This window comes from Haemaphysalis longicornis, unplaced genomic scaffold (assembly GCF_048455015.1).
Source record: "Haemaphysalis longicornis isolate Haplotype H1 unplaced genomic scaffold, Haemaphysalis longicornis Haplotype H1 scaffold_2, whole genome shotgun sequence".
Taxonomy (NCBI): domain Eukaryota; kingdom Metazoa; phylum Arthropoda; class Arachnida; order Ixodida; family Ixodidae; genus Haemaphysalis; species Haemaphysalis longicornis.
The window spans coordinates 54,099,058-54,123,367 of NW_027526295.1; the positions used below are offsets into that span (position 1 = coordinate 54,099,058).

The following is a 24,310-nucleotide window of genomic DNA, read 5'->3' on the forward strand; positions in this document are numbered from 1 at the left end:
CGTATGTGCTCCTTGCACTTGTTTACTAAAACATATTTATACATGCATATTTATACATTTATAAATGCCCTCGCACATTTACATATATTTACATATTTACATTTGCATATTTACACATGCATATTTATACATTTATAAATGCCCTCGTACATCTGTTAGGCACTCTTGCCCCCACCCCCGAAATGGCCGAACTCGCTACGCACCGCTACGATTCACTGCAAACTGCATTCAGATTACCCTACATGACCAAGAGCACGCGAACCGCCTCCTTGCAACTACCAGTCTCTCCTTCCAGACCAATAACCATATGTTCACCCTTCCCATAGAGGTCAGACACTCCCCAAATCGTGCCAACACTTCACGTGGAGTCATCACAGTGGAGCCTGAAGATTCAAATGAAACAATTTTGAATTGGATCCACTGCGAGCAAGCGGACGTCTAGGCGGCGCAACGAATAGGCAAAACAAATCGAGCAGTTCTGACTTTCGACTCCCCTACGATACCACACGTGGTTAAATATTACATGGCTATAGTTAAAGTGTCGCCTTGCCAGCCAAAGAGAATGGTCTGCTTCGCATGCCACAGCATCGGGCACATGGCGAAGTACTGCCCGCACCAACTGGTGTGCCGCAAATGTGGGCGCAGTCATGCTGAAGCTGAGCCATGCCAGCGCACACTTTATTGTGTGGCTTGTAAAAAAGATGGTAATCTGGCGGTGGACCCCACGTGTCCTGCCCACACTGCCTCCCCCGCTCATACCTATTCCAAAGTGCAAGATGGAGTATCCTGGGCGGATCGTGTACGTTCTAATGGCTCCTCGAGCACCAACACTGCCGATGGACTTGTGCCTCCCCCAGCTAGCGCTACAGTGGATCCCCCACCTTCACTTTCGCCAACAAGGGATTCAATTCTGCAAACCGTACTATCCCAGCTTGATAGCCTTCGTTCTGAACTCCACCTGCTTCGTGAAGAGAACGTGCAGCTCAAGGCGGAACTTGTAGCATACCGCCAAGGGTCCCATACCGTGCCCGCCCAAACAGCTCCCTCAAGCACAACAACGGCTCTGGCTCCTCCGATGCCTCGCTCTGCGGAAATCTTCCTCAACAAAACTATTGCTAACGCAGCCCTCACACCCCACATCATCAGAAATAGTATTCACCCGGCAAGATCTCCACCCCCTTACTGCCCCTACTGTCAAACGTCAGTTTTCGCCACCCTCAACCACTTAATCTGGCACTGCGCCGCATTTTCCTTGTACCGCCCAATACCAACAATTTGCCACGTGATTCCTCTCAAGACGACCCCCCCTTCGAAGACACTAATTTTCTCACAGCCCTAGGGGAATTTGCCTAGAGAGTGGTCTCTCGAGATTAGTGTAAGCCAAGGCCTACCCCGGTCGTAGTAGTTGACTTGACTGCACTCACATGATCCCAACCCTAGCCTGGCTCTGCTGACCAGAGTGATCTCTTCTATGGCATTCAAGGACCCACCATTTGTGCTACTCGGCTACTCCTCCCTGCCTCTTCCCCATCTTCCCTTATTATGGTCGCATGGCCTTCCCTTTGAAATAAAGGATTACAACAACATGTACTTTCTTAAACACCCTCTCTTGCCTCAAAAACCCAGCCATTCGGTTCCCGGCTGCGGAGGTAGCTTTTCTGATGTAGGCGAAAAGAAAGAAGCGCCCATGTGTTCAAGGTATCAGCGCGTGTTAAAGGCACTCAAGCGGTCAAAAATTAAGCCCTCCACTACGGTGCGCCTCATCGCCTGTGTAGCATCGGTGCATTAAACCTTATAATCATCAATCAATCAATCACCCTCACTTGCAAAAACATTACCTCAAAGTTCTAAAGGCCGCGAAAAGGTTGTAAGCAAGTTCTAGTTAACACGAGGTCGCGGGTTTGATTCCCGGCCACGGCGGCCGCTTTTCTGATGGAGGTGGAAAGCAAAAACGCCTGTGTGTACGTGATTTCGGCGCACGTTAAAGTTCCCCAGGTGGTCAAAATTAATCCGGAGCCCTCCACTACAGCACGCCTCATCGCCTGCGTTGCATCAGCGCGTTAAACCCTACAATCAATCAATCAAGTTCTAGTTAAACGTCTAACAAAAAAAGTTTGAAAATACAGTCAGAATTAGTTTCACAAGAATGCAAGAAATGTTAAAAATGCTTTGAAGAATATATGCAGGTAATAAACATAATAACAACATAGCTAGCAGTTCAATTTAAGGCTGAGCACGACGTCGCGGGTTCGATTCCCCGTCGCGGCGGCCGCTTTTCAGATGGAGGCGAAAAGCAAAAACGCCCATGTGTACGAGATTTCGGCGCACGTTAAAGATCCCCAGGTGGTCAAAATTAATCCGGAGCCCTCCACTACGGTGCACCTCATCGCCTGCGTTGCGTCGGCACGTTAAACCCTACAATCAATCAATCAGTTCAATTTAAGACGAAAGGTATGCACTGCTGACCACAACTGGGGAGACACACTCCCTTGCCAAATTAATCTCTCTCAATTTTGTTTGAGAGGTCGCAAATGAATGTTTTTTCTACCTCCGGGAAGTCTACAAAAAGGCAGGTGTCTGCAATCTCTGTAGGCAGCAACACTTCCAAACATGTGTCGTGCGACAGGAAGCATTCCTTTATGTGTGGCACAAAAGAATGGACATCCGCAAGCACAACAGCTCTACACAGGAGCACAATCTGGCTTCTTTCCAGACACAAGATTTTTTCGATGCGCTTGTACTCCTTGTCGCATGTCCTCACAAAGGTTGTGTCGGACTTCGTAGGCCTTTTGTAGGCCGCGCTGTGGAAAACCTGCCTTGCTTGAACAAAGCATTCATATTGCAGGGCCCTCGTGACAGTCGCCCCACAACGTTCATGAACAGCCCTTTGCTCCTCTCGGCTAAGAGTAGTAGGCTTGCCCACCCCCAGAAGGCACAGCCCATCATTCACACGAAGTGCGTTTTTCACATGGCTGTACCCCAGGAATTCTTGGGCAAACAGTTTCTCGCCGAGAGGTAGTCGAGGGCTGTTGATCAGTTGATGGAGCTGTTGGAACATTACCACCCTTTCAGTGATTTGGTGTGGCAACCCCTTGGCGGCTGACACCTGCCGAACTATGGCTCCATTGCCACCCTCGAACACAAAGGCCGAATGAGCCCAGAGTGGTCCCAGGGAGCGCACGGAGTGGGCCAGGTGCAGCAGCGCATGGACATTAAATGTCAAGAAACTGATGCCATACAGAGCCTGGCATCGAGACACGAAGCTTTCCAGAAGCTGTTCTGAAACAAATAAAAACACGAGATATTCGTACTACTCAAAATTCAATTTGACCCAAAAATGTAGTTTTAGAAGGATCCTAGCTGTAATGTTTCCCTAGCCCACAGCTCTCTCTATAGCAGTATTTCTTGACAGCTGTTGAAAGCCTTTGCTAAAAACAGACATCAGACAGTTGCAGAGTTGCAACTCACTCAAAAAAGGAACATCACCTCCTATTATTGTATTTGAGAGCACCAGAAATGAAGGAGAGGTCAGGGCTTGCACGAATGAGCAAGACATAAGCCACTAAAATATGACTTATTTCAACTGAAAGACCAACAATCCAGTATAGATATTAAGGCAAGTAATAATCAATTATGGTGCCAAATTTGCAACAAAAAAATTACACAGAAAAGCATGAAGGTACTTTTGTTGCTCAGAAATCAACAGAAATAGCAAGCATTTTTTCCTCTTATCTGTATCGCTGTTCCATGGTGTCGCATATTGCGAACAAGCAGAACATTCAAGCAGCATATGAAGTCTAACCTACCATGGGATATGCATTTTAATGTGAAAGCATTAAACGACCCATTAAACGAAAAAGACAGTGTGGGCAGAAGTAGTCTCAGGAAGTTGTAAAATTGTTCCCAACCCGTGTGCCTAGGAACCATTCGACAGCCCACGCATTCCACACCACAAGCTTAAGCTCTGCAGTAGCAAAAAGTGGTCATCTATGTAAGTACAGTCGAAACCCGCAATAACAAAATCCCGCAAGTACGAAATCCCCGCGGCAACGAAATATTTCCGGATCCCCGGCGAACGTCCATAGAAGCCCATGTATTTCATATCTCGCGGCAACGAAATGTTTTTCAACAGCGATCCCGCATTAACGAATTTTGTACTACGGTGCAGGCCTTATTTTATCCGCCCGTCAAAGGTTAACTGTCAAAAATATGCTAGTACGCGTGTTGTGCGCACTCAAAATTCGTAAACGTCTGCTTTTGGCGTGCTAGTGTGGGTACCGCCATTTTAGTTTACATAAATCGGCGATGGGGTCTGTGTCAGGCAACATGCCTGGCCACACTGCAGCAGGCGATGGCAAACAATCATGCTCATACAGTCAGCGGTGCCACCAGACGGCGCCATCGGACGAGCTCAACAGGCCAAAGCAACACCGACAGTTCGAATCAATCAAAACGACGAAGAGAAGACTGGGACTGGTGGCGAAATCGAGATGAAGTTACAATGGTGCCTGAGAAAAGCTTGACGCCGGGAGCGGATTCTCCGTTATCGCGGAGAAAGAAAAGAACGGCATTAATATCATCATCATGTTAAGCAGCCTTGGAGCGACACCCTTAGGGGACGACACAATCCTATCCTGCGTTGCTTCCGTCATTCCGTCACTTCCGTAGCCTCGCACACGCGAGTTCGTTGTGTGTGGCCAGTGTCACGTGTCACTGTTTGCGTGAAAGTTGTGTGTGTGGCGACCGGCCCATCGGATCTTGCTAAGATGCCTCCACCAGCCAAAAAGCGGAAGTTTCTGACGCTTCACGATAAAGCTGCCATCATTGCGGAAGTTGAAAAGGGCAGAAAAAAGAAAGACATCGCCGACGAGTATGGAATTGCGTGCAACTCGCTTTCGACCATATTGAAGGGCAAAGATGCCATTCTCGCTGCGCTTGATAATGGCGCACGTGCGCAGAACAAGACGGTGACCGCGGCGGCCTTTCCGGACGTCGATAAGGCGGTGTTCGCGTGGTTTTGCGAACAGCGTGCCAACAGAGTGCCACTTACGGGAAAAATACTACAACAGAAGGCACTGGACTTTGCCTGCATCCTCGGGCACGACCAGTTCCGAGCAAGCGTTGGATGGTTGGGTCGCTTTAAAGCCCGGCACGACATCGTGGCCAAGGCGATTTCGGGAGAAGCAGCAAGCGTTGACCCTGTAACAACGTCGTCATGGCTACTGACCAACAGAGAAGTACTGGACCAGTACCAGCCCTGCGACGTGTACAACGCGGACGAGACGGGGTTGTTCTTTCAAATGCTCCCGTCGAAGACCCTGGAATTGAAAGGTCAGAAATGCCATGGGGGCAAGCACAGCAAGCAGCGCATTACCATTTTGTTGTGCTGCAATATGGACGGCACAGACAAGCGGCCACTTCTAGTCATCGGCCGGAGCGAGAAGCCCCGCTGCTTCAAAGGAAACCGCCGCTCGCTGCCTGTTCAGTACGCCGCAAACAAGAAGGCGTGGATGTCTCGCGCTCTTTTCTCCAGCTGGGTTGAGGCGTTTGATGCCGACATGCGCAAGGCGGGCAGGTCGGTGGCCCTTTTTTTAGATAATTGCAGCGCCCACCACATGGACGAGACGGAGCTCACGAACGTGCGCTTGGTTTTTTTTTCCACCAAACTGCACTTCCGTTCTGCAGCCGCTCGATCAAGGCGTAATTCGCAACGTGAAGTGTGCCTACAGGGAGAGGTTGATCCAGCGTCTGCTACTCAACCTCCACCACAAGCGTCCCACCGACGTGAATTTGTGCATGGCCTTCGAGATGGTGGCCGCCGCATGGGTTGCGACATCCCCTTCCTTGATTGAGAACTGCTTCATGCACGCGGGCTTCACCACCACGGTGCAAGCATCACGCACGGATTGTGCTTCAGCGTCACCAGACGAAGATTTCGACGAAGGTGCACTTGACGGCGAGAGTGCTGGCAGCGCAGTGCCGCTATCGCTGACCAACGCCTGGGGGGCACTTCGAGCCATCGACATCGACATCCCAGATGGGCTTACGGTTGATGCGTTCGTTCGCGCCGATGACGATGTCGTCGTGCATGAAGAAATGACCGACGAGGCCATTATCGAAAGCGTGCGCAAAGCTGACGACACCGAGGACCAAGAAGACAAGCACGCGGAGAAACCCAACCCGCGGGTTGTTTTGGATGCCCTCGACACTCTTCGGTCCTTCTTCGCTGCACATGACGACGACGTGGCAATGGACCACTTTTTTCAGTGCGAAGGGAGAGCTTTGAAGTTGTTGCATGGCAAGGGTCGGCAAAGTAAGTTGACTGACTTCTGGCAATAAATTTTCGTTCTGCTGGCCATATCACTGTTTTTATGTCTCGTACTCGCAGCAACGAAATCCGCGCGAAAACGAATTTTCCCGGTTTCCCCGGCGATTTCGTTATTGCGGGTTTCGACTGTACACTATAAATAAAGTAAGGAAGTGGAAGAACGGAGTGAAATGAGTGAACAAAATGAGCGAAACAAGGAAGCGAAATTCCCCATTGCCAACTGTTATATTACAAATTTGCACGAATTAGCTTAACGTAATACAAAAGAGACAGACCAAAGCCATTCAAAAGTGTTAAAGTAAAAGCGGATCCCTAAGTAAGAGGACAGGGCCCTTCGACAATTCAATGCAGAAACAACAATGCGTCACCGGCATTCAGTCAGACGTAATTGGTTTCTTGCATGCTTGAGTCTTCTCTGAGCTTTTTCTTTTAATTTGTAAACCCTTTTAGTGTGTTCCATGCAATGCGATCAGATTTTATTGAGTTTAACGAGAAGTGAAAATTTACTTTCATGATTTTTTATGCAAGAAATCCTTGCTGTCAAAATGGCTTACCTGCAACAGACATGTAATACATGCAACTTTATTAAGATGCTCTGGTGATATATTGGTGAACCAGCAACATTAGTATGGCAGCACAGATAACTCCCTGTAATCTGTAGTGCCCTATTAAAAAGCAGCTTTTTCAGCAATACGTGCTCTGCACCCATGTAGGAATAGCAGGGCTTTTTGGGAAGTGCAGACTAACACAAATTAAACAGCCTTCACAGTACGTAATCTAAAGCCCTGTGAATTCTCACCAAAAGTAAATCAGTTGGCAAGATAACTCGAAAAAGGGCATGACAGCACACTGAACCTTATAGCACTATGGAAAATGTAAGAAAAATAATTCAAGAACGAGGGGCTAAAGGCAGTAAAGCATGCAAAATGACCCTTCGAACTACATACCTGCTCTGTCAATCTCGGAATAGGAAAGCTGCTCTTGCAGGAGTGTGTGGAGTGCTTCCGTGAACTTTGCAAGGTGCCTCCAGTAAAATATGGAGAGAATTCCACGAAGGCACGGCACTGCATAAAACAAAATCCACTGCCTCCACTCCGACGCCTTCCAGTGGCTTCGCTCTTTTAGTGACCGAGGCAGTCTGGTTACGCAGTGTGGAGGCTTGATGGCCAGCAATCTCGCGTCAATCTTCTCAAGTGTTGAGGGGTCCCCTGCACAAATATATCAGGAAAGAAATTGTAGACTTTGCTCAGCAATGTGCTATTTGTTTATTTATGCAGATACCTACATTGTCTTCATGGCTATTTATGCATGTAGGAGGGAGAAGCAAAGGAGAATACAAAAGAAAAATAATACAGCTGTCGCACATAGAGATTGCATTTCTTTAACAGTAGTTCTTGAACAAGAATGTTGCATACATTTGCATACAAAAATGCTGCCCATTATTTGCAGGCACCACTGGATATAACGCGCTTAGAAACAAAGTCAGAGGGTTATTCACACTGATTTGCTTCTATTGTCCCCCAAAAAAATTTCTGAAACTGGGACTGTTAACAAAAACCAAGTGCTGTTTTTGCCATCACAAATTTTTTCCGTGCCACTTTCTTGCTTACAACTGATGAACTGACTTATGCCTTCAGACTTATGAAGGGAAAGAAAAATAAAAGCTTAAAATAGCCTTTCATGTTATGGATAAAGCAAATTCGTCACCACAAGAACCAGAACCCCAAATGGCTGTTTTCATTTATGCCAAAGTAGGCGCTCAAATATTTCTGTTCAGGTTTTACTTTTTGCTGTGCTGTATGTAACAAAAGATAATTATGTCCTCAGAATGGAGCACGAGACATTTTCTTGTAGCAGTGAATGAGCCAAGCTCGTCTTTGGCAGCAACAATGAAAGAGGGGATGGGCAGAATCAGCTAGTATGAGCAAAAATGGGCATCTGTCGACATTTCGGTGCATATTAAAGATCCCCAGAAGGTCAAAATTAATACAGAGCCCTCCACTACAGCACGCGTCATGGCCTAGGTTTAGCTTGGGCGCATAAAACCCTACAATCAATTAAAATGAGTTAGTATATGGGAGGCGTAGAATTTTGCAGTAGTTAATGGCACAAGAGTTACCCAGCTACATAGCGGCAAAATATGAGTGGTTAGAAATAGTGAAGCCCGCATATACACACGTACTTACTGTCCAAACAATGCCTGCCCACAAGGGACAATTTGATCAAACAAAGACAAATAGGCACTAATAATGTATTCAGAAATCGTGTTAAAATCGGTGCACGATAACTAATAGTATTTGGAAAATTTACTGACAATTTTTTTTGTTCAGATCAGTTCATAATAGGTAATGAATTACAACTCATCCATTAACGGCCAACTGCACTCGAATTTCACCTCGACCAAATTAATTTTTAATGCGTAGTAAGTACCCACCCCGAAATCAGCTGGGACACAAGTGGTAGCCCCTGAAATGGCTCATTTATCAGCCAGAAGCGTTTAAAAAAGCTCTGCTGCAGACCACGCTGCACCTGCCGGCGGATCGCGTAAACAGCCACAACGTGCCTGTGACGTTCCAGCCGACGAGGACTTATTCCTGTGGCCAGCCACGCATCTGGAGAACCGGTCGAGCTCTGCTGCGCACGCTTCTCCATTTGCTGCCCCGTGCGCGCGTAGAGCTTGCGCGCAAGACTTTCTCCCGAGCGGCTAACCGTCCAGCCCAAAACTCTCTCAATGGTCTGGCCGCTCGCTGGACATCTGCAGCATCACTGCAATGGCCGCGCTCTCCACGGTTTCGGTTTCAAAATCGTCGATTTTTGCTGAGCACTTGTGGCGACCATGCGCGTATTTCAGCTGTGGTATATTACATGTTGCTTTCTTTTTCCGCAGACAATATGGAAATAGGGTTTCCAGGAGGTCAAAATTTTCAGTGCAGTTGGCCTTTAAAACTGCATAAAGTGTTACCAATTATGAATTACAGTGCAATTCATGGCCTAGATTTTAGTTTCAGCTGCTGAGAGCCCAGAAGCAGGTGTGGGGTGCTACAGAGGTTAGTCAATGTCAACCAAGCATGACACAAGCTATGTTCTTCGCTTTATGAGCATTGACGGCAACCTTTCACAACCACCTGTATGAACTTCCACCCTAGCTCAAATAAGACAGTCCCACCTCATTCAGTAAGTTCAGAACTCCTCAATGTCAGGGCAGGCATGGTGAAACAGGACAAAGACGTCATGCCCCTTTAAAATTTTTAGCTTCTGCAGTTATTTTTGTACTGCATGTGTTTCTCAATCTTAGTCCCAGCTAATATGCATGCTAATACGAAAGGGAAGGGACAGCCCAATCCAAGTTTGACCAGCTGGAACCTTGTATGTCGCACACCGCCATAAGTTTGATGTCAAAGAGCAGCTGAGTCGTGTCATTCCCAGGCCGCCCAAAACTGCAACAACATTATTGATTTCAAACTGGATCCGTTTGACGTTTACAACCATAGGAAGGCACCATTTCAGCTCCTACACTCGGGGACAACTTTCTCTGGCAATGCAGTTAAGGCTATAGAGCCATTCGGGACAACAAACTCCCAATGCGTCGGAGGCGGCGGCGGGGGCGAGTGGGGGGGAACTTACTAACTTGACTAGCTTAAATCGGTATACTAAATGGGAATCACTAAGCTCACATGCTGAATTGTTTTGCTGTCTGCGCTTATGTTGCGCGGTAGCGTAGCCCCAAGCTGGCAAATCAGGATGGCTTGGTACTGCTGTATCACCCTTTGAAAGACACTCCTCTCCATTTTCTTTTCCGTGACTCACAGCCGGGCTACAGCGGTGGCGTCCGCAGCCCTAGCCCGGCCGTGGCTGACGCTGCTGATGCGTTAGGGATAGCGACCCAGCGAATTCTGAGTAACGGTTGGCAGAATCTCTCGTTTCACTCTTTGTAGAGCCACGTGTGTGAATTGAAGTGACGTCGCATGGGCAATTGTTGTGGGGGTAGTTGACAGCTTTGCTTTCCAACCACCTTAAGAGCGTAGATTGGAGCCAATTTTTTTTTTGTTCCTAGGGTGAGTGTGTGTGTGTGTGCTTTTCCTTCTTTTTTCATTTTTTACCCTGCCTTTATTCCCTCTCTCTCCTTTATCCCTCCTCTTTATCTTTCTAACATACCCTTCCCCCACTTACCACCCCCCAACCAGCAGGCGTTCCGGTGGCAGTGTCCACCCATAGGCATTGAATTACACAGGCTGGTGTACGTTCCTTCCAAGTTTATGTCCAGTTCAGTATTCCTTTAAGGGTAATTGGTCTATGATCAACGTAAACGACAGGAGCTTCAAGAAAAAGAGTGCTAGAAACCACGACAGAAAAAAACTGAAGAACGACGAGACACATGCGCTTTGTCTCGTCATTCTTCAGTTTTTTTGTCGTGGTTTGTAGCGCTCTTTTTCTTCAAGCAATGTGCACCAACTGGCCCAACGGCTAGTTTACTGAAACAACAGGAGGATTGCATTTACCAATGTAGAAGTTCAATCCAGAATTGGAAGACGACAAAAAAGTATCCGTCAGTTGCCTAGTAACACCTAGGAGGGCACAGTGCATGTATTCCACGCTGAAGCCATTGACAAGGTCCAGACCTGCACAAGGAAAAGTGTAAATAGAGGCTGTATTTACACTTGCCTGTTCATACAGGCAAAAAGTCTGTGACATCAACAGGCATGAAGCCTGTTCACTCGAGAAAGTAAAACCTACAGTAGCAATGCACAGCCTCAAGAAAAGTTTTTAGCAAATGAACATGAACACAAAAAATAATTTTATATGCAAAATCCTCAACGCAGTTTTATCAGCTTTCAAAAAATGTAGTGAGACAAATAGAGGAAAGAAAAGCTTGGAAGAGACCCCTAGCAATTCCTGGGAATTATAAAATGTGTGGTGGAAAACATACATATTCCATTCAGCAAGATTTTCTAATGAACTAGTCATTGAAAGATTGGAAGTGTTGGGTTGATTTCAGCCTTTACTTCGTTTCATACAACAGAGCTGACAACTAAAAAATCAAGTAGCTTACCTCGCAGGTTCATCAACACAGATGGCCCTTTTATGCCGTTGACAGTGTCCTTGAACACAACAGCAAGTTCCATATTTGTTGCAACCGTTGCTGATGTTCTGGCTTCCGGCGGCTCTGTCATGGTGTACCGCATACTCCCTTGAGGCATAGTATAGAGAAATAGTGAATTAGATAAAAACCTTTGAAGTACTTTTCACATGCTGCTACGCCAACAACTGTGGTAGCTACCCTAGCCGCTGCAACTTGCCTGATACGTTCCGTATGGGCTAGTTTTGAGGTAAAAGAGAAAGGAAGTATTTTCTAACTGCATTAAAAATTTGTAACATCATCCTGAGGTCTGCATCTTCAGTTTCTTGACTAAAAGAACATGACAAATTATACCCCTCTGCGAGTGAAGCAGCTTTTCAGCTTCGTTAAAGGTACAATGACCTCTGCGCTGTCTTATGTGTAGCTGCACTGTGCTATTAGCCCACGTGGTTTATAACTTTACTATTTAGTTTGAGTCTAGAGCCTTAGTTTATCTGTACTGGGTAGCGGAACAGAAAACTTCATGTACTGTTTGCGGCCGCTGCACCAATTACCCCCCAATCTCCAGCGATGACTGTGCTGGCGCCACCACCGCTCTCTTTAATTGTGCTGTCCTCCAGGAAATAGGAGAGAACTTGTATCTTTAGGACTGTGTTAAGTACTGCTGAAGGGCATGCTATCATAATGAAGAAAATACCACAGTGACCAGTGACATCTCAGTCACTTTTCACATACTTTCATGCTATCTCAACTTTCAAAATACTGATCCGTGATCATTTTATGCCCAGTATCAACTTTTCGCTTCACACAGAGGTCTGACGGGCTAAACACACTAAAGCTTTGCTTAATTTATGCCTCAGACACCAGCTAATTGGCATGGAGGATGGTGCAAGTGCAAGAGCACTTTTGAATGCAAAATTTTAGTTTTGAAAAGGAGTGTAAACCTCCTAAAAAAATCATAAAATGTTCTGTGCATCCTCAACCTTAATCTCGGTAAGTAATGAATAACTCAGTTCAACATGACCCTGACTCTTTCTTTAAAAATGGTGCAACAGCAACAATGTATAACAGAGCCAAAAACAGAAGTGCAAACATTACACCAGCACAAAGGATAGGAGCACCCGCAGGTTCATTTCTAAGCAATCATGCGTTAATGTGCTCATGCGTAAGAGAACTAACGGTTAAAGAATGCTCCTACTAACCTGCAATGTGCTCGCCGTGGATCAAGCACCATGGGCAACCAAAGTAGCCGTTGAAAGGCACCATGTTCAGCACAGCCGCCCTAGCTGGGGCGTCAACAGAGCAGCTCAACACGACTGTCCTGGTGACATGTGTGTGGCTCATGTATTCCCATTTCAGCGGCCTTATAGAGTTGACTTCTGCAACAAACTTGCTCAGGAACAGCTGCATGTTCGGGTGTGTTTTGCCGAACCAAAGGCCTGCTAGAACACAGTTCTTAAACCGCAAATGAGGAGGCAGTTCATTTACAATGAACTGTACAGGCCAGACAGATGTGTTCGAGGATTTCCAAACTGGGCTCCCATCGGTGTTTACGGTGAGTGTCAGATCGTCCCGTGTAAGGCTTCGTTCTTCCTTCAGTCTTGCATAACATTCGCTGCTTGTTATGTCCGTTATGTTGCTTGCGGGCTGGTGAAGCTTCTCCAAGTTTTTATGTCGTTCTGCTTTCGTTTTCTCAATTAAGAATCTTATTTGCTTCTCCAGGTTCAGCATTACAAAAAATGAGCCCCGGTCCCTCAGCATCTTAACTGTCTCAGAGTGGTTGCACACTGAGCAATGAGCCTCGTCCAGGTCCACATTCATTTCAGCACTGCACTGCTCGCATACGTAATGGTACTGAACCACATCTTGGGTCTCGTCAGACCACAGTTTTCGGAACAAGTACATGCTTGGGGGCAGAGCATTTGCTCCAAAGAGGAAGTTGATCAGTTTCGTCAGGTCGCCCAGCGCTGCCCACGACAGCCCGTGCGAAATGGCAAATGCCATTACAGCAGCGATTGCGCCCGTTTTCGTCACCTGTGAGTTTGGTAGAGTTTGGCCATCGAACTTCGCAAAGCCTGCGCCGAGTAAATCATACTCGTCTGCAAAGTCGCCTTCAAAGTCGCCGATGGTTTCATCCTCGTCGCTCGACTCACAGCTGTGCTCCGAAACGTAATCGTCTTCACAGTCAGGTGGAACTTCATCGCGTCCGCTATCGGCACCGACTACGATGAAATTGTTTTCCGGGTCGTTAGGAGGTACCACATCGTGTTCACTATCGGCGCCAACTTCTGGAACGGTGCTCGACGCTGTGGTGTCCGTTGACGGATGCTGGTGCCCCATCTCGGAAACGCTAGCAGCTGCTGTTTGAAGCGCAGCGGCATTTTCTTTTGCACGCTTGTAAAAAGTCGACGCCGGCACTTGAAAATAGTTTTCCGCGTCTAAATACTGTTTCCTCCGCTTCCTAACTTTGTCCGACATCGCCACAGACGCACTTGCAAGGGAGGACAAAGAGGATTAGCTGCGTCGAGGCGGTCTAGGCAGAAAGAAATGCGAAGTATTTTCAGGAGGTAGAAGTACAGACGTGAGATATGGTGTTCAGCAGCGCTCAGGAAAGGGATTTTAAAGGCTGTTCCTTTTGCAACGGGTGGTTTCGTTTCGTTGGTTTTGTTTCGTTGGTTTCGTTTTCTGGTTTCGTTTTTCCTGCTCGCTGTATTTACACTTACGATATTTTCAGTTTAGCGAATGAACGCGATAACCCAGGTGTATTTTTTTAATTCGGCGTATGTTTTAATTGTGAGTCATAGCTAATAATTTTAATAATTGAGAGTGGCGATGCTCGGATCAGAGCCTAGGCTCTGAACCGAGCCGAAATTATTGCTAGAACTAGCTAGTTCTTGCCATAATTTGCAAGAACTCATTTGCAAGAACAAAAAATTTGTAAAAACCCAACGCTCCTCAAACGCAAAAGGGCGTGCTGTACGGTTTGTTGGTACACTAACTTCAAGAAAACACCTCAGACATTGGGACTAAACAAACACACAACACAGGCGCTGTGTTGTGCGTTTGTTGCTTAGTCCCGTCGCCTGCGCTTTGCCTCTTCCATTCCTCCAGCTTTTCAGAGCTTCCCGTATTCATACTTTCGGCCGAAAGCGGGACAAAACACCGCCTTACAAGCAGGCTACGGGACGTCGGGACCACAGCCGCAAAACAGGGACATGACCCGCCTAAATCAGCAAATCTGGTCACTTTAAATTTATGCCTACTAGTATTTTAGACGTATTTTGAAAACGTTTTTTCAGCGTCCGCACTGTTGAGGCCAACGTCGGTTGACGCCAACCTACAGGTACTAGTCGACGCCGTCCTATTCTTTGGGTGGAAGAATGGAAAGACGATTGGAAGTTTGGCATAAAGTAAATTAGGTTGACTTGTCGTATCGAAGGAATGGAGATCTGGAGCAACAGATCTTTGGACTGGTGTACGCGGACAACGTGTACTGTTGATGGCAGATAATGCGGAAGACCTGCAGAAAATGAACGACACGTGTAGTGAAGAACGTACCTAGGCCTAAATTTTAATCCTCAGTAATCGGAGTATATAACGAAGAATTAAACTAATAGGACGCCAATGAGGATTCAAAAGAAAGCCGAGTCACTAGGGATGTGGCTAAACGAAGGAATATGCTACAAATGCTAATGAAGAACATGTTAAAATGAAAGCATGAAAGGAGGACGAAACGTGAAACATCGAGCGGACAGGGCCAAATAATGGTGCCGGTGCTCAGGTTTCCGATTGTCATATTATGCTTAAAGTTATTTTCCTGCCGGGACTGGAAGTTAACCAGCTAGAAGGCAGTCATGTAATTAAGACAACAAATATGCGGTGGTACAGGGGGATATGGGCTGGGATTCTTTCGAATCCAGGGAAGCGCAAAACAAAATACGCATTGCAGAGATGCCCCGAAATTTAGCAGACAAGATGTGGTCAGCCAGAGCGCACAGGTACCTGCACCTTGAAAATCGCAGGAAGTGAACGCAAAAGCTCATGACCAAATACAAAATTACCGAGGAAAATAAAAAAAATCTGGGATGGTTACAAAGAAAGTGAAGGAAACATGGACGCTTTCTGGGCAAACGAATGATAAACAAATGATTATGGGGTGCCAAAAAGCAGGCAAACCGGAAGTCAGAAAAAAGAACTTTTGCGGCAACGATAAATGCGGTGCGTTGCTTTTCGACACTAGAGCTGCAGCTCGTGTCGCCCCAGGATGAGGCAGTGGTCGTGGAAAAGTTGAACCACATAGTAATGAAATGCCGAAAGATCCAGCCAGCAAGAGGAAGTCCTCCTTAATGAGGCAACGGGTTTCACCGTTGCTGGGACAGCACTAGGCATTAAGCATTAAGCACGTTGATAGGTTTGTTTGGGAGAAAAGGAGGGCCAAGTCGACCAAGGGCCATTGCACCCTGAGATAGCGTCATACCAGCCGGAGTTTATTACAAGCGAGTAAGGGAAACGAACTGGAGGAAGCGGATTTTCCTCGAATAGTGGCATATTCAACGCACACCTGGGAATGTTAATCGCTCGCTTGGCACTCTCCCCTCGGTGTGCACACACAGATTACGTGCCGCAGCGAGGGGCTTTGTGCGAGGCCAGCAAGTGTGAGATGGAGCTGCAGCGTGGCCACTGTCACCCCTGAAGAAGAAGCCGAGCCGGCTTCGAAACGTCGGGTTTTCTGCCTTTTGCATTGTATTGGTTGGAGCCTAATAAAATCTCAGTTCAGTAACTTCCCAACCAGACAGAAGTCTGTCGAAATGTTCACTTTCAAGCGAGTAAGCATGCGAGTATGTGATAGGCAAGGTGGCGTATGCTGTCACACCGATTCAAAGAAGAGGTCAACACGGATCATCATCATCATAAAGCAAGTTGACCTGTGAAGCCTTCCATAGGGAGGCACAAGAGTGAGGCACACCAAATTCTTTTGTGGCTTTTGTGCGTCCTCCATGCTTTTGTGGCCTAGCAGCACCGGCAGGACAGCGCAAATCCTCCCTGTTCTGTGACAGCGCAAAATTCTCCCTGTTCTGTGACAGCGCTTCCTCGTTCGCCCTTGGAGTGCTTGGAGCACGTTAACATGCTCGCGTACGTCAAGTACGATGACAATTTCAAGTGCATCCTACCAGTTCACCTGGTGAAAGGTTTTGCACCCAAAGGGGAAGAGGACTTCGATCCTTCCAAGAAGATCCAAGCGTTTTGGATAAGCGAAGATCGAAAAGTGGAGGGTTTTTACCCAGGATTTGTTCACGCCTTGGCAGGTAAGCAAACACAACACACCCTCTACTGCCCGCAAAAAAAGGTTTTAGTTGGCATTTCTTACGACCGTAAACAAATAAATATGCACTAATTTTAAAAAATCGCGCACGCGACCTGCCTATGCAACGATCGTAAGATGCGTCCAAAGGAGAAAAAAAACAAAAAAACACGGAGGCCTATAAGACCACGGCACAATGACACTTTATCATTCAAGTAGATTCAGTTATGCAGATCTGTAAATTTACTAACGCGGTCTGTTAGCGTGCAGCCCTGAAAGCATACGCAGCGACAGCGAAGACCTAGGTGAAAAAAGTAACGCAATGGTACCGCAAACCGACATTGTGGACATGAGTATTTCGATTCATTTAAGGAGTTCAAGGTAAACGGGAAACCTATTTATACGTGTTACTTTTCAGACTCGCTGGTGTCCATGCGGACCAAAATACAGAGTATGAGGGAGCCATTCCCACGAATACTGCAAGCTGAAGTGCCGAAAATGGGCAAGAAAAAGGTGGGTTGTCTGTGTGTGCAGCCAGTAATGGTTTGTTCTCAGCATGCAAGTTGTGTGAGAACATTTGTAAATGTAAAAAAATACACCTATACGTGAAAATACGAGCGAGATTATTGAATAAGTAAGCGTGTACGCGAAACATTCATTGCTTTATTTAGCTGTAGAGCAAGTGAATTACGTACTTTCTGCAACCTTTAGGCTGTGCCAACAGCCAAGGAGGCCAAGAAGAGGAAGCTGGAGGCCTCCAGCACCCTTCACAGGCACATTCTGGAGGATTTCAACACCTCGCAGAATGCATCGGTTTGTAAATCTTTTTATCGTAGTTCTATTTCGAATGGGGCAAGGCATGAAGCCTGATATTTGATTGCCTTGTTACCCCTGCTTGAAAAACTGCAGAAATTTTGGCCAGTTTTGTTGCATGTTAATTTTAGCATGGCACCATTGTATATGTATTTGACATATTGGAATCCCGCCGACCGCTGAAATTTTCTGCATACAGGAGGAAGCTATAAGTGGGTAGCCATTCACTACTTTATAACAAAGGTCCTGGGAAACTATAAGTGCATTTCTACCTATTTGCCTATCTTGTGGAATAAATGGCTAAGCATAGTTTATACAGTCGAACCTCGTTGATACGTTTCAACAGAAATACTAGAGTGAGATACGTACAAAATGGGGAAACGTATGACCCGCCGCAGTAAAAAAAAAAACAATCTAGAAACAGATGTGAGCATCTAATCGCCTTTTTTCACGTGTGCATGTCTATCAACGCCTGCATGCTGCGGCCATTTGAGAGCAAGACCTCCTTTTCTAAACACTGCACTTTTGTGTGCACTGTGATTGTCCTTCGCGTGAAAGTAGCTCCGCACCGCTTCCAAGCTGACTACGGCCTGAGCATATGTGGCCGCGGGAGACACCACCTCTTTCTTCTTGTCGTTACCGCCACATTTCTCAGAGGCTTTGCCCAGTGCCAGCGCTGCTTCATGGCACGATTCCACCACGATATATTTGAAAGTTAGCATTTCGCACGTTGGGACGTCGTTATACAGGCGATAGAGGCAGCTGCATTACCATGCGCTGCAGGAAAACCGCCACGGTGACCCAGGCGACCCGATTGTGGCTCGGCACCTGCTCATTGCGCCGTGGGTGTGAGACTGAGTCTGCATGCATGTCAGCACATTTTTTGTTCACCGTAAAATGTACCGTCCAGTTGTAGTTCGATAAAGTTTTTAAAACTTTGAACATACTTACCAGGAAATTGTGTTATCCAGGGATGTAGTAACCGGGAAAAAAACAGCGCAACGCTATGCGGCATTTTAAGAGTTCACAATAGAGAGCATAGTAAGCAGGAAGTTGTATGAAACGAGAACGTATCAACGGAGTCTTACTGTATATCAAGGGTCCAGTGTTCTAAATACCCACACAGTGCAAAACTTAACAAAATGTCTCTATGACCAGGTCAAGCTAAATAGAGTTAAGCAAAGGAAACATTTCATTTAAGTTGCCCTTGCCAGTCCTTCCTGAAAACACCTTGTGGGGGCTTTTTAATTTTCAGCCCAGTAAGTCACGGGACAGGGCTGTGTCTGAATTGAAGGCTGCCCTCGACCTCTCGGAAAAGGCTTTGAAGAGGGAGAGGGATGAAAAAGAGGAGGCACAGAAGGAGGTGAAGCGCCTGGCGGAAGAGCTTGAAGAGGCAAAGGCCATCAACGAGAGACTGACGGTGGCGTTGCTGGACAAGATTGGTAAGCATATATTTCTTATTACTGTGTCAATCCCAACTTTAATGGCAACAGTACCTAGTTCTGCTTGCATTGCATCCACTCTGCCAGTCCAGTACAACTGTTGCAGGCACAAATGATACATGTACAGTGTAAGGTGTACTACTTGTTGCAGCAAAGGGGGAAGCTTTGGCCAGGTGGTTTGTAGTGTTATTTTAACAGCGGGGTAGGTCAGGTGAAAAGGAAAAAAAAAACGCGATGGACGCTGACTGACAACGAAGTTGCAGTTGGGTAGCTGTGTAGTAGTGCCAGATATGCATTTTGCAACGCAAAAATGAAACCGAAACTGCTGGAGACTGGCTTAAAATGCCAGGTCCGCTTGTTAAGCATGCGAGGGACATTAGGAATCGGTTTTGGGCAGAATAAATTTACCCATTCTTCGAACCAATGCCCACTAGTGAATAGCTAGTGGCATTTTTAAATAAACATCACTCCAAAACGTTGTCAGATAGAAAAGCTGACAACATAATTTGACATTTGACTTGCTAGGAGCCTTTTGATCGAGAAAAGTTTTGGGCAATGCAGCACAACCATAAGCAGCTTGCCTTTTTGTCAAACACAGCAGCGACACCCCCTTTCATAACTTGCACCTCAGCTCACAAAAAAGCTGTCAAAATCTGTCACCAGAATGGTAAATTTAAACTGATTCTACAAGTGGGATGCCTAGACTTGGAGTGCATTGGGTTCATGAGAAACATGTTGAAATCAGTGATATTAAGCATCGATCACTGGTGATGTATTTGTACTTAAATAGCCAACGTAGTGAAAGATTTCAGGTTGCAGATAAGGAAATCTATTTAAACAGAACCTTAAATTGCAAGATCTGTTTAGTTCATTGAGTGCCTTTTTCCTAATAGGCACCCCTAATCTTGCTGTTCGCTTCAGCAGAATCACTGTGAGGTTTGGTTGCATTTGAAGTTTTACCTTTTTGTTGCAATTGGAGAAATAGCGCGTGACGAGGCACGTAAGCTGCGGCCAGACCCCAGAGGCGAGGTCATTGCAGAATTCATTCTGCCACCGCCACCTGGTGCAGGTAATGGTTGTGTTCACGACTAGTCCTTAGGTGGTGCTCAAAGATACTTTTTTTTTTTTTTGCAGTCAATGGGGACGGTCCGGGACAGGACCTGGTGGGACAATACCCAGGTATGCAAAAAAATATGCCAGTATCATCTCTTCTTTACAGTGTCAATGTTGCTAGCCCTGTTTGGCTGCAGAACATGATAGCTTCCAGCAGATACTTCTCAACAGATATCACTATTTTCATTTTTTGAACTGGAGGTACTATACTCGGTGACAACTTAAGAACGGCACCGGAAGTTGCCGCTGTGCCTTATCACCGTAGCCGGATGATTCTCCGCGCGGCGCAAATAGGGCGTTACTGGGATATTTTGAACATGGCCTGGGCCGTTCCCGTGATTTTGTGGACTTAATATGCTTACAAACGACTCCAGTGACGACAAACAAACTGCGTGAGAAAAGGCAGACGATATCACGCATTCATAGCAAACCCCTTTCAAAACGCGCGCGCACTGACGTCACGGGTCCGGCGCTTTGGCGGAGTGATACACTACATGAGGTGGTGCCGTTCTTGAGTTGTAACCGAGTATAAATATTTTGCGTCCTGCCTTGCTTAAGTCAGAAAAAGATGGTGTTATTATTTACCCTTTTGGAAATTATAATGGTGTACTAGTGCATCTACAGCAGTTGTGTATACTTGTCCTGGATGTAGTGCTTTAGGTTTTCGAATATTTTGCAGAGTTGCATGTCACGAGGGGAAGGGCTCATGCTATTCTCGAAGAAGCCAGATAGTTGGTGTGAGGGGGTGGCACACACAGCGAGCTGTTTGAGTCTTTGTATCTTGTGCTCCTGTATGTCATTAGAATTTAAATTGCTACGACTTTTGGCCTTGCTTGTTTAAGGAAGTTAATTCACAGGTTCTACCTGTGAGTGGTCTCTGCTTAGTTTGTCACTTTAAATAATCACCATGGTTTGATGACGGGCTTTTGAAGTACAGTAGACTCTCGGTAAACAGAACTTCAAGGGACCGGAAAAATTAGTTCTGTTTAACAGGAGTTCCGTTTACTGAGAGAGATGTTCTAAGGTTCAAATTTATGTGCGTACACACTTCTAAGGGCATTTCATGGAACTCTAACCACTAGAAAGTGACTGCAGCTGATAGTTTTCAGAAAGCAAGAAAACTACAAGAAGCGTAGGCACAGCATTCACAAAGTTGATTTGGCAACAATGAGTCGCTGTGCACTACAAAGTGCGTCAATTATTTTTGTTTGAGTCCTTGCAACTGCATCTTCACGGAGGCTAGAGGCCTCAACTTAGTGAGTGCTTACGAGCCACCGAATTTAGAATACGGCAACGTGGTAATGAAGGACGAATAGCACAACGATGGCACGAACGAGGCGACAGGAGGTGAGCCCTGTAGCCTCGGCGTCTAGAATCGAGACCGAACGACTGGAACAAGAACTGCGATGTTGCATTCGTTGTGCTAACACGGCTAACCACTTACGAGACGAAGCTTACAAGGCCAACAAGGCTAAAAAAGCATGGAGGAAGAAAAAAAAAAACAAGAACGAAACAGCCGGAACCGTAAAAAGCTGATTCTCATGCCAGTGGATTTCACAAGAAGTTCCATTTCTGGTTCCGTTTACACGGTGATGCGGAAATTTTAGTTCTGATTACCGAGAGTTTTTTTACGTTATCTCAATACAAAACCAACCAAATTCCAGGCAACTGTTCCGTTTAAGCGATTTCCGTTTATCAAGATTCTACTGTACGCTCGTGTTGCAGGAGCACGTGTTTCTGTCTCAGCTTGCATTCAGTGCGTTTGTGTGCACATACACTGTTGTTGCAGAGGATGATTGCATCATCCCAGGTTACCAGGGGCCAGCTGCGACTTCAGAGGACCGTGAGGTGGCTGATCGTAAGTTAGAATTTTTTTCTGGTAGTGCATAGCATGAAATGTCGATGTTTTTACATATCTCAACAGCTCCTGCATCTGTACGTTGTTAGAAATGAAATTGCTGGCCGCCATAACTTCCAGTCTCGCTCATTCGAGAAATTTACTCACAAAGGTTACTTGTGAGCAAGTTTATTTGTGAGCAGTCTCTGCATCGGTTTGTATTTTTACTCATTAGTATTTGATGAGCTACTTTTGAGGCACCCATCGTGTTGCTGGAGCACGTGTTTGTCTCAGCTTGCATTCACTGCGTTCATGTGCACATATACTCTATTATTGCAGAGGATGATGACATCATCCCTGCTGACCAGCTGCCAGCTGAGATGGCAGAGGAGTGTGAGGTGGCTGATTGTAAGTTAGAATTTCTTTCTGGTAGTGCATAGCATGAAATGTCGATGTTTTTACATATCTCAACAGCTCCTGCATCTGTACGTTGTTAGAAATGAAATTGCTGGCCGCCATAACTTCCAGTCTCGCTCATTCGAGAAATTTACTCACAAAGGTTACTTGTGAGCAAGTTTATTTGTGAGCAGTCTCTGCATCGGTTTGTATTTTTACTCATTAGTATTTGATGAGCTACTTTTGAGGCACCCATCGTGTTTCTGGAGCACGTGTTTGTCTCAGCTTGCATTCACTGCGTTCATGTGCACATATACTCTATTATTGCAGAGGATGATGACATCATCCCTGCTGACCAGCTGCCAGCTGAGATGGCAGAGGAGTGTGAGGTGGCTGATTGTAAGTTAGAATTTCTTTCTGGTAGTGCATAGCATGAAATGTCGATGTTTTTATACATCTCTACAGCTCTTGCTGATGCGTGTCGTTAGAAGTTAAACTGATTGGTTGATTGATTGTGGGGTTTTACGCACCGAAGCTAGACTTGGGCTATGAGGTGCACTTTGGGATTAATTTGGGCCACCTGGGGATCTTTAATGTGTGCATAAATCTAGAAACATGGGCATTTTCGCTTCTTGCCTCGATCAGAAAAGCAGTCACCGCAGCCGGGATCGAACTTCGCATCCTTGGGCGTTAGAAGCGAGATTGCTGGCTGCCGCAACTTTCAGCCTGGCTCATTTGAGAAAGTTTGTAAAGTATACTTGTGAGCAGTCTCTGCACAGTTTTGTAATTTTACTAATTAGTATCAGATCAGCTGCTTTTAAAGTACCCTCATGTTGCTGGAGCACATGTTCCTGTCACAAGTTGCCTTCGCTGCGTTCTCGTGCATGATACTGTATCATTTCAGGGAATGATGCCGTCATTCCTGGTGGCCAGCTCCCAGCTGCGACGGCAGAGCAGCAGAAAGCAGTAGGTGGTAAGTTGAGATTTTTTTTTTCTTCTATGCATAGTATGAACTCTCTGGTAGTTCTTGCTAGAAATCTCGGCAATACCTGCTTTATTTTTTCGCTGGCTATATCAATATACCGCTCAGACCATGCCTTGTAAATGCATTACAACAAACAACTGATTCAGTCATAACAGAAGCTGCCAAAATCAGTTGCCCAAAATCAGTTGCCCTTTTGCTGTCACAGACGTACCGGTATGTTTTCGCATTTCCCCTCCGCAGTGTCACTGACGTACCGGTACGTTCTCCACTGTGCGGTGATCGAAACAACGGTGATCGAAAACGTGGCAAAGGCGCGTCAACACATATAGGCAGGTTTTTGTATGCAATGCACGGCAGAGACAATGTAAAATGAAGCTTATTGCAGATTAGGTTAATACGATGGCCAGGTAAACAAAATAAAGCCCGAAAATTACAATGAAAGATGCAAAACCGCACTTTTGATAAAATGAACGTAGGTGGTTTGATAAAATGGCATTCAATAAAACGGCGTTCGAGAAAGTGTCTGAGAACCCTTCCGGGTGCCGTACCGAGACTGGTTCTCCCCTCTGCTTTTTCTTACGGAGAGGTCAAGAATATCGTCGTGGCAGAGGACTCAGCCTTTTTGAAGACAGCCGCAGCTTCTATCTGTCTTACATCCTGCTAAAGCGTGTATGGATTGTGCGTACAAATACCAGTCACTCCCGTGTTCAGGCAAAAGCGCGATTTCACTTGCCTTTGAGCCCAAAAACAGAAAACGCAAAGGAAAGTGTCCGAAGTCTTCCTAGGGAAGTCAGTTTGGTTTTTTTTTCGTGCGCCGCGGGATGAGGTGCCTCAGAGTATCGTAAAAGTGCATATGCACACGTGCTTGTGGTGTCGCAAATTGGTATGAGCGTCATTCAGCGAAACCAATAGGTAATTGGGTAAGACAAATGTATTATAAGTAGTGCCTGCACAACATACAATGAAGGTAAGCATTTGGCTGCAATCTGTCTGGTTGGGGGTTACAAATGAAAAGTC

At 46.1% G+C, this 24,310-nt stretch overlaps 2 protein-coding genes across 2 annotated transcripts; one reads left to right on the top strand and one right to left on the bottom strand.

Annotated features, from left to right (window-relative positions):
* LOC144168906 (uncharacterized) lies at positions 1-13,914 on the bottom strand. The gene is made up of 5 exons (XM_077697899.1): positions 12,608-13,914; positions 11,379-11,516; positions 10,828-10,947; positions 7,276-7,536; positions 1-3,279 (listed from the first exon to the last, which is right to left on the bottom strand). Exons 1-5 carry the CDS (start codon positions 13,881-13,883, stop codon positions 2,498-2,500), a joined length of 2,577 nt encoding a protein of 858 aa, XP_077554025.1. The 5' UTR covers positions 13,884-13,914; the 3' UTR covers positions 1-2,497.
* A 3,165-nt stretch (positions 13,915-17,079) lies between these two features.
* LOC144167114 (uncharacterized) lies at positions 17,080-19,134 on the top strand. Its single transcript, XM_077696488.1, has 3 exons — positions 17,080-17,220; positions 17,419-17,520; positions 18,776-19,134. The coding sequence occupies exons 1-3, from the start codon at positions 17,140-17,142 to the stop codon at positions 19,076-19,078; spliced, it is 486 nt and encodes a 161-aa protein (XP_077552614.1). The 5' UTR covers positions 17,080-17,139; the 3' UTR covers positions 19,079-19,134.
* Positions 19,135-24,310: the final 5,176 nt, after the last annotated feature.